The 10960-nt window shown below is 39.5% G+C and overlaps 1 protein-coding gene across 1 annotated transcript; it reads right to left on the bottom strand.

Moving 5' to 3' along the window:
- Positions 1-398: 398 nt before the first annotated feature.
- LOC143364765 (uncharacterized) lies at positions 399-4106 on the bottom strand. The gene has a single exon (XM_076804927.1). It carries the CDS (start codon positions 4104-4106, stop codon positions 399-401), a length of 3708 nt encoding a protein of 1235 aa, XP_076661042.1.
- Between the last annotated feature and the right edge of the window lie 6854 nt (positions 4107-10960).

Genomic DNA, 10960 nt, shown 5'->3' with positions numbered 1-10960 from the left:
ATGACAGTACGGTTGGCTGTTGAGGGCGCGAGGAAAATTCTAATGGGCAATTAAGAAAGGTTTCGTGAAGGCGACTTTCTCAAAAACAGCCCTAGAGGCCCGTGTCATAAAACGTGTATACCATCTGCACGCCAAATGTTGGGATGTGCCGATTTGTCAGTCGCGAGTAAAACTATTAAACTATTCTTGAAGGGATCGGTCCCTGGTCCCACCTTGAAATAGCGGTGCCGCGGATTTTCAAGGGGATCTTTTGTTTAACTCGCGGCTGAACATCCTCCCCCCGTTGAGAGACTCGCGATCAAAATAAATCTATATAGGATTAAAGATACGCTAGGTTTGAAGTACTAGAATGAACAAGTAAACTATCTTATGAGCTAAAGCTTAGCGATTACGATAAATTAGTTATTATCGGTTGAGGGATCGCGCGTTCTTGACGTCGATGTTGGATCCCGTGGTTCCTCCTCTGGCTGGTTCGGTAACGGTACAAGCCGTTTTACGCCCCGATCGAGTGTGGTTGTGGCTGTTCTCACTGTTGCAGCTCGAACTATGCCATCAGATCCGGGGTAGACCTTGATGACTCTCCCGAGTGGCCACTGCATCGGTGGTACGTTGTCCTCCCTCAAGAGCACGATGGTGCCCTCCTTGATGGGGTGTGTACCGCTGGACCATCTCGAACGACTCGTCATCTCGTTTAGGTACTCCTTGTACCATCGGTTCCAGAAATGCTGCTTTAGTTTCTGGATATGTTGCCAGGTTGAAAGTCTGTTTGATGGCACATCCCTGAAATCGCGCTCGCGCAGACTCGTTAACGAGTCGCCAATCAGGAAATGGCCAGGAGTTAGGACAAGGGTGTCATTTGGGTCTGATGAAATGGGAGTTAAAGGACGTGAATTTAGAACGGCTTCTATCTCAATAATTAAAGTGTTGAACACTTCAAATGTAAATCGTTCAGCACCTGCGATACGCCAGAAATGACGCTTGAATGATTTCACGGCCGCTTCCCAGATGCCGCCGAAGTGAGGTGTTAATGGAGGAATAAAATTCCACGTGATGGATCGGTCAGCAAGAAAGGTTTTGACCTTCTCGTTGTGGTCATCGGACTGCAAAAGTTCGCGGAGGTCTCGAAGCTCGTTGTTGGCGCCGACGAAATTGGTGCCATTGTCAGAGTAAATGTTAATACAATGACCTCGTCTAGCAATGAAACGACGTAGGGCTGCTATAAATGCTTCGGAGGTAAGATCGCTAACCAATTCTAGGTGAATGGCTTTTACTGAGAGGCAAACGAAAACTGCGACATATACTTTAATGTGGGTTCGACTTCGGTACCGTCGCTCCTTTATGAAAAAGGGACCGCAATAATCAACGCCGACGTTTGCAAATGGGCGTGAGTCGGTGACTCGAGCCTCAGGTAGGTCGCCCATCACGTATTGTGTTGGCGGCGGTTGGACACGGTAGCAGCGGACGCAGTTTCTGATGGTTTTCCCTACCTGACTCCGACCGTCGATGGGCCAATAACGGCGTCTAATCGCGTATAGGGTAGCCTGTGTACCAGCGTGTAATTGTATTCGATGCTCGTGTTCTATTATTAATGCCGTGATTCGAGCCTTTGGGAGGACGATGGGATGTTTTTGCGCGAATGGAATTCGCGAATTCTTCAGACGGCCTCCTACTCGCAGAATTCCGTCTTTGTCGATGAATGGGTTCAGTTGTTGCAGCTTACCCTTAACGCCTATTTCGCTTCTCGAGAGGCAGCGCAATTCTTCTGCAAAGTGTTGTCTTTGTATCAGTTTGATGATTACGTCGTGGGCGTATCTTAGTTCGGAGGATGTCAGACTTCCTTTGGTGGTGTTAGATCCTTTCCATCGGAGACAGCGCGCGATGATTCTTTGAAGCTTTCCCCATGAGGAGCAGTTGTCCAGAATCGTGGTGTCGCAAATTAATGCTTTGAGACAAATCGCGACCCTTTGTTCTGGGATTGTCTCTGGTTGAGGTAGTCCGGTAGTGGGCCAGAAAGATTCTTCTTCGTTGAGCCAAGTCGGACCGTGTTGCCAGATAGAAGGTTGAAGGAAGTCTTCTGGTGATTGACCTCGCGAGATAAGATCGGCCGGGTTGTCGGCAGTGGGTACGTGTCGCCAATCTGCGATAGCTGTGCGCCCTTGAATTTCCGACACTCTGTTAGCCACGAAGGTTTTTAGAGTGTGTGGAGATGTCTTCACCCAATGGAGAACAATGGTGGAGTCGGTCCAATAGATGGTTTTATGTATTTCCACAGGTAGCGCTTGTTTTGCGGTCTCGACAAGAGAGGTTAGCAGAAGTGCTCCACATAATTCGAGTCGTGGTATTGAGATCGTTTTCAATGGGGCGACCTTGGATTTAGCGAACAAAAGAGTTGTCTCGGTGTGACCGCGTGAGTCGGTTGTACGCAGGTAGAGGCATGCTCCGTAGGCCTTTTCGCTTGCGTCACTAAAACCGTGTAGTTCGACTTTTCTTGGCGATTCAATGATTGTGCGTCGCGGGAACGTGATGTTGTTCAGCGCTGGCAATTTATTATAAAAACTTATCCATTCGGTATGGATATCCATTGGCAGCGACTCGTCCCAGTCAACCTTTATGGTCCAGATCCTTTGTAGTAGCATTTTTGCCGTAATAATTACTGGCCCGAGCAGCCCTAGTGGATCATATATCTTTGCTATTTCTGAGGTGATACTGCGTTTGGTCGAACGTGATGGTGGAGAGCAAGTTTCGACTGCGTACGTAATAGAGTCGTTTGAGGAATTCCAGACAATCCCTAAGGTTTTGAGAGTGGATGACTCTCCCAGGTATAATTTTTTGTTAATGGCCTGCTCGGGCAAGCCAGTCAGAAGAGTAAGGTCATTAGATGCCCATTGTCGTATTGTCAGTCTTGCGGTCTTGAGTATTTGTGTGAGGTCTTCGCGTAAGGATAATGCCTCTTCTATGGTCGATGTACCGGTCAGAACGTCATCCACGTAAAAGTCACGCAATAAAATCTTGCCGGCTTGAGGAAAGCGGTGGCCTTCGTCTCGACTGAGCTGTGTCAAACAGCGAATTGCAAGATATGGTGCAGCAGATAGTCCAAATGTCACAGTATTCAGCTCATAAGTTTTAATAGAACCCGTAGTATCGCGCCAGAGGATACGCTGAAATTTCCTGTCTTCCGGACGTACAAGGAACTGTCGGTACATCTTTTCAATGTCTCCCGTCAGTACGTATCGATGAATGCGGAATCTTAATAAAATGTGGAGTAGATCGTCTTGAATTTTTGGACCGGTGTGGAGAGCGTCATTTAATGCTATGCCTGAATTAGTCGTGGCAGAACCGTCGAAGACTACGCGGAGTTTGGTTGTGTCACTGGTGACCTTAACGACCCCGTGATGTGGTAGGTAATACCCCTCAGGTGACTGTTGTTCCTGTGGCAGTTCGCTCATGTGTCCGAGGTCAAGGTATTCTTGGATCACCGCGTGATACTCTTGCTTGAGTGCGGGTTCTCGTTGGAGTTTTCGCTCCAATGAATGGAGTCTTTTTTTCGCTTGTACCTTGGAGTCTCCGAGACGCGACAATTTCTCGTTGAAAGGTAAAGCCACGACGTATCTGCCGTCACGATTCCGAACTGTGTGTTCTTGGAAATGGCTTTCGCAAATTATATCAGATTCAGACAGATGCTGTCTTTGTGGGCCTTCTTCAACCTCCCAGAAACGGGTGAGGTCGAATTGTAACGCGGTGGTCGCGTGGCAAAGTGTGCCATGAGCAGGAGAAGTGACTGGCGCGCTCCCCCCGATGACCCAACCGAGTTGCGATTTTTGAAGGTAGAGATCGGACTCATCTGGGCGTGACAAGACAATTTGGCCGACGCATAAGATTGAGAGGGCTGTTCCGGATCCTAATAACAAATCGATCGGTGCCGGTCGATGGAATTCCGGATCTGCAAGGTGCAGATTCGGCGGAATTTTTATTGTTCCGCGATCAATCTCTTGATCTGGAACGAAAGGCGCGATGTCGTTCACAATGAGGAACGTAAGCGAACGTTGGTAATTGCTTACTCGCGAAGCTATAGTAGCCTTCAGTGCGTGGGTTGCTACAGTGGTCATAGCGTTCAGAGAACCAATGGGAACCGAGCATTTCATCCGCGGGATGTTGATTTTTTGAGCAAGGCGTTCAGAAATTAAGTTAATCGATGCGCAAGTGTCGATTAATGCTCGACAATCTATCGGACGTTTATTTTTGTTGAAGATCTGGATTTGTGCCGTAACTAAAATTTCGTTTGTGATTGCGTTTATGGTGAACGCTCGATGGTAGCCCGTTCCGTTTTGTTCTCTGTGTCTTAGCCGTCATTCTGTATCGGATTGAGCGTTTATTGTTCCGCTTGTTGACGCTTGCTGCTCGAAGTGATGAAGCAACGTGTGGTGTCGTAGCTGACATATTCGGCATGAACCTCGATCGCAATTTTGCGCGCTATGCCCTGGGTGTAGGCAGTTGGTGCATAATTTGGCCCTTTCAACGGCGAACTTGCGTTTTTCGGGAGTCATTCCGCGGAATTTTTCGCAACCCCATGTGCTATGATCTCCGTAGCAGATCGGGCACTCCTTCGGTTGTGAATTTGGACGCGTTTCGTTAAAATTCGACGCGTTTTTTGATTTGTTATCGGCGGTCTGACGTGTTTTACTCGTTACGAAAGCGTGTGATCTGGCGGGTGGTCTTGTTGACTGCGGATGGCTTGTGAAGTTCGCGCTGGGGCGTGTCGATTGCGGATAGCTTGTAAAATTCGGTCTAGGGCGTAATGGCACCGCGGAGGCACTGGATGGTCCAGTTTGTGCGCAACTTGCGCGTTTCTCGAGAAAATCCAAGAGGTCCGTGTACGACGGCATGTTTTTGCCTTTTATCGTTAGTTCCCAAAGCCATGCAGTGTCGCTGCTAACCTTGGATAATATCATTGATATTAAAGAGCCGTTACATCTTGTGAAGTCTTCTCCTAGATTTTTCAAGGCTCGTAGATGCTGGTTGACCGAGTTCACGAGATCGTCTAACGCCTCTGGAGTGTCCTTTACTAATCTCGGATAATCCCTAATTGCGTCGCAATGTTTTAAGATTATTCTCCGCGGACAATCGTACTTCTTTTTGAGCAGTTCTATTGCATCGTAATAATTCGCGTCTGTCGTGTTTAACGCGGAGATGCACTTCAACGCCTTTCCGTGTAAGGTTGAACGGAGGTACTGCAGTTTTTGCAACGGAGTCAGATTTTCATTCGAGTCAATCGTTGATTTGAATGTGTCGAAATATGATACCCAATCTTCGATGTTTCCGTCGAACGATGGCAACCGCATTTCTGGTAACTTGATTGCCATCGGAGCAGTTACCGATGTCGCGAGTGACTCGACTGTTCCGCGACGTTGGGGCAAAGTTGGTTGCGCCTTTTCTATTATTTTGTTGGCTCTGACAACTATCGCGTAGTACTCGTTTTGTATCTCGTATCGGCGAGGTTCCTGGTTTTCGTCTAATGCCTCTAGCTCGGATTGTATATCATCGAAACGCTTCCAAAATTCAATGAGACCGTTCAAATGCATTTTTATAAGATCTATGTCAGGTGGTTGTTCGGTATCGACGGAATCTAAGAATTTCGAGAATGCCGTAATCTGACCGATTACACTGCCGCGCTTACGCTTTAAAGTGCTGAGAGCCGTTGCTTGAGACAAGGATGGGTTTGTCATAGGCATTTTGTGATGAAGGAGATGTTTTGGGAGATTGACGAACGAAAAACGAGCCTACCTTTGATGCGCTGAATTCAGGATGGTGAACTGGTGTCAGACACCTGGCGTTGACCCAAATCGTCAATTGCTTGGCCCACAAACTGCGACCTTCCAGATGCTGGTTGGTCCAGCCCTTGGTAATCCGGGATACTGCAAGTTGTTGGGATGCTGGTTGGTCCAGACAGGATCTCCCGATTGCAGGTGTTGTCCCGTTGTAAACGATGCGCAAGGCTGCGTTGAATCACGTTCACAAAGTCTTTTGTCCACTGTAACTGTCACTCAGTGTCATTTATTTTTTTTTTTTTGGATCACACGGCACTGATGATCCGGCTCGAAGGACCAATGTACTTTCCGACGGAGCGGGCACCTTTCGCGGCGTAGACTCTGTCGTAGAATCTATGAGGAGGCGTAAATTCCTCAATCGAGGGTGTTTCGACGACGCTACTCGGCGCGACCTTACGATCCTTTCGGATGATAAGGATGGTAAATATAAATTTGGAATTTAATGCTGCAAGGAGCAAACGGAACTATAGCGGCTGGTCCGCGTGTTGACGAGTTCCGGAGTCTAATCTCGATGTTGCCTTTGCGGGAGTTGCATTTAGACTAAAAGTTTTACCCCAACTCTCCATGCACTCGGGGTGCGTTGGCGTGGAGTGGGGGTATTCCATTTCGGGGTGGCAACGTCGCTGGATTTCGGCGGGCGAAATCACAGCTGTGGGCCCGATGTTCATCGGCCAGGGACCGTCGGATGGTCCCGCGATGCCACCTTTGTAGGTCCACGTTTTATGACAGTACGGTTGGCTGTTGAGGGCGCGAGGAAAATTCTAATGGGCAATTAAGAAAGGTTTCGTGAAGGCGACTTTCTCAAAAACAGCCCTAGAGGCCCGTGTCATAAAACGTGTATACCATCTGCACGCCAAATGTTGGGATGTGCCGATTTGTCAGTCGCGAGTAAAACTATTAAACTATTCTTGAAGGGATCGGTCCCTGGTCCCACCTTGAAATAGCGGTGCCGCGGATTTTCAAGGGGATCTTTTGTTTAACTCGCGGCTGAACATTCTTCTATATTCTAGTAAAATTATGGTATATTCTGGTATATTCTTCTATATTCTAGTAATATTATGGTATATTCTCGTATATTCTTCCATATTCGAGTAATATTATGGTATATTCTGGCATATTCTGCTATATACTAGTATATTCATGTATATTCGCGTATATTCTTCTATATTCTAGTAATATTATGGTATATTCTGGCATATTCTGGTATATATAGTAGTATATTCAGGTATATTCGCGTATATTCTTCTATATTCTAGTAATATTATGGTATATTCTGGCATATTCTGGTATATTATGCTATATTCTAGTATATTCTGGTATTTTCTCGTATATTCTTCTATATTCTAGTAATATTATGGTATATTCTGGCATATTCTGCTATATTCTCGTATATTATATTATATTCTGCTATATTCTAGTATATTCTTCTGTATTCTAGTAATATTATGGTATATTCTGGCATATTCTGCTATATTCTCGTATATTCTGGTATATTCTAGTATATTCAGGTATATTCTCGTATATTCTTCTATATTCGAGTAATATTATGGTATATTCTGGCATATTCTGCTATATACTAGTATATTCATGTATATTCGCGTATATTCTTCTATATTCTAGTAATATTATGGTATATTCTGGCATATTCTGGTATATATAGTAGTATATTCAGGTATATTCGCGTATATTCTTCTATATTCTAGTAATATTATGGTATATTCTGGCATATTCTGGTATATTATGCTATATTCTAGTATATTCTGGTATTTTCTCGTATATTCTTCTATATTCTAGTAATATTATGGTATATTCTGGCATATTCTGCTATATTCTCGTATATTATATTATATTCTGCTATATTCTAGTATATTCAGGTATATTCTCGTATATTCTTCTGTATTCTAGTAATATTATGGTATATTCTGGCATATTCTGGTATATTATGCTATATTCTAGTATATTCTGGTATTTTCTCGTATATTCTTCTATATTCTAGTAATATTATGGTATATTCTGGTATATTCTCGTATATTCTTCTATATTCTAGTAATATTAAGGTATATTCTGGTATATTCTAGTATATTCTGGTATATTCTAGTATATTCAGGTATATTCTGGTATATTCTGGTAGTATTATGGTATATTCTGGTATATTCTTCTATATTCTAGTAAAATTATGGTATATTCTGGTATATTCTTCTATATTCTAGTAATATTATGGTATATTCTCGTATATTCTTCCATATTCGAGTAATATTATGGTATATTCTGGTATATTCAAGTATATTCTGGTATATTGTGCTATATTCTAGTATATTCTCCAATATTCTTCTATATTCTAGTAATATTATGGTATATTCTGGTATATTCTGCTATATTCTAGTATATTCTAGTATATTCAGGTATATTCTCGTATATTCTTCTATATTCGAGTAATATTATGGTATATTATGGTATATTCTGGTATATTCTGGTATATTCTAATATATTCAGGTATATACTCGTATATTCTTCTATATTCTAGTAATATTATTGTATATTCTGGAATATTCTGGTATATTCTGGTATATTCTAATATATTCTAGTATATTCTCGTATATTCTTCTATATTCGAGTAATATTATGGTATATTCTGGTATATTCAAGTATATTCTGGTATATTCTGCTATATTCTAGTATATTCGCTTATATTCTTCTATATTCTAGTAATATTATGGTATATTCTGGCATATTCTGGAATATTATGCTATATTCTAGTATATTCTGGTATATTCTGCTATATTCTAGTATATTCGCTTATATTCTTCTATATTCTAGTAATATTATGGTATATTCTGGCATATTCTGGTATATTATGCTATATTCAAGTATATTCTGGTATATTCTGCTATATTCTAGTATATTCTCCAATATTCTTCTATATTCTAGTAATATTATGGAATATTCTGGTATATTCTCCTATATTCTAGTAATATTATCGTATATTCTCGTATATTCTTCTATATTCGAGTAATATTGTGGTATATTCTGGTATATTCAAGTATATTCTGGTATATTCTGCTATATTCTAGTATATTCTAGTATATTCAGGTATATTCTCGTATATTCTTCTATATTCGAGTAATATTGTGGTATATTATGGTATATTCTGGTATATTCTGGTATATTCTGGTATATTCTGGTATATTCTGGTATATTCTAGTAATATTATGGTATATTCTGGCATATTCTGGTATATATAGTAGTATATTCAGGTATATTCGCGTATATTCTTCTATATTCTAGTAATATTATGGTATATTCTGGCATATTCTGGTATATTATGCTATATTCTAGTATATTCTGGTATTTTCTCGTATATTCTTCTATATTCTAGTAATATTATGGTATATTCTGGTATATTCTCGTATATTCTTCTATACTCTAGTAATATTATGGTATGTTCTGTTATATTCTAGTATATTCTGGTATATTCTAGTATATTCAGGTATATTCTGGTATATTCTGGTATATTCTTCTATATTCTAGTAATATTATGGTATATTCTGGTATATTCTTCTATATTCTAGTAATATTATGGTATATTCTCGTATATTCTTCCATATTCGAGTAATATTATGGTATATTCTGGTATATTCAAGTATATTCTGGTATATTCTGCTATATTCTAGTATATTCTCCAATATTCTTCTATATTCTAGTAATATTATGGTATATTCTGATATATTCTCCTATATTCTAGTAATATTATCGTATATTCTCGTGTATTCTTCAATATTCGAGTAATATTATGGTATATTCTGGTATATTCAAGTATATTCTGGTATATTCTGCTATATTCTAGTATATTCTAGTATATTCAGGTATATTCTCGTATATTCTTCTATATTCGAGTAATATTATGGTATATTATGGTATATTCTGGTATATTCTGGTATATTCTGCTATATTCTAGTATATTCTAGTATATTCAGGTATATTCTCGTATATTCTTCTATATTCGAGTAATATTATGGTATATTCTCGTATATTCTTCCATAGTCGAGTAATATTATGTTATATTCTGGTATATTCAAGTATATTCTGGTATATTCTGCTATATTCTAGTATATTCTAGTATATTCAGGTATATTCTCGTATATTCTTCTATATTCGAGTAATATTATGGTATATTATGGTATATTCTGGTATATTCTGGTATATTCTGGTATATTCTAGTATATTCAGGTATATTCTCGTATATTCTTCTATATTCGAGTAATATTATGGTATATTCTGGTATATTCAAGTATATTCTGGTATATTCTACTATATTCTGCTATATTCTAGTATATTCTAGTATATTCAGGTATATTCTCGTATATTCTTCTATATTCGAGTAATATTATGTATATTCTCGTATATTCTTCCATATTCAAGTAATATTATGGTATATTCTGGTATATTCAAGTATATTCTGGTATATTCTGCTATATTCTAGTATATTCTCCAATATTCTTCTATATTCTAGTATATTATGGTATATTCTGGTATATTCTCCTATATTCTAGTAATATTATCGTATATTCTCGTATATTCTTCTATATTCGAGTAATATTATGGTACATTCTGGTATATTCAAGTATATTCTGGTATATTCTGCTATATTCTAGTATATTCTAGTATATTCAGGTATATTCTCGCATATTCTTCTATATTCGAGTAATATTATGGTATATTATGGTATATTCTGGTATATTCTGGTATATTCTGGTATATTCTAGTATATTCAGGTATATTCTCGTATATTCTGCTATATTCTAGTATATTCATTTATATTCTCGTATATTCTTCTATATTCTAGTAATATTATGGTATATTCTGGCATATTCTGCTATATTCTAGTATATTCAGGTATATTCTCGTATATTCTTCTATATTCTAGTAATATTATGGTATATTCTGGCATATTCTGCTATATTCTCGTATATTCTATTATATTCTGCTATATTCTAGTATATTTTGGTATATTCTCGTATATTCTTCTATATTCGAGTAATATTATGGTATATTCTGGTATATTCTGCTATATACTAGTATATTCAGGTATATTCGCGTATATTTCTATATTCTAGTAATATTATGGTATATTCTGG

The sequence above is a fragment of the Halictus rubicundus genome, unplaced genomic scaffold, assembly GCF_050948215.1.
Source record: "Halictus rubicundus isolate RS-2024b unplaced genomic scaffold, iyHalRubi1_principal scaffold0965, whole genome shotgun sequence".
NCBI lineage: Eukaryota > Metazoa > Arthropoda > Insecta > Hymenoptera > Halictidae > Halictus > Halictus rubicundus.
Note: the sequence above shows the minus strand (reverse complement) of the source record. Positions and strands in the feature narration are given on the sequence as shown.

What these genes read in the sequence shown, in the direction of transcription:
- LOC143364765 (XM_076804927.1), bottom strand. Translation starts at nt 4,106, where the DNA reads ATGACCACTGTAGCAACCCACGCACTGAAGGCTACTATAGCTTCGCGA.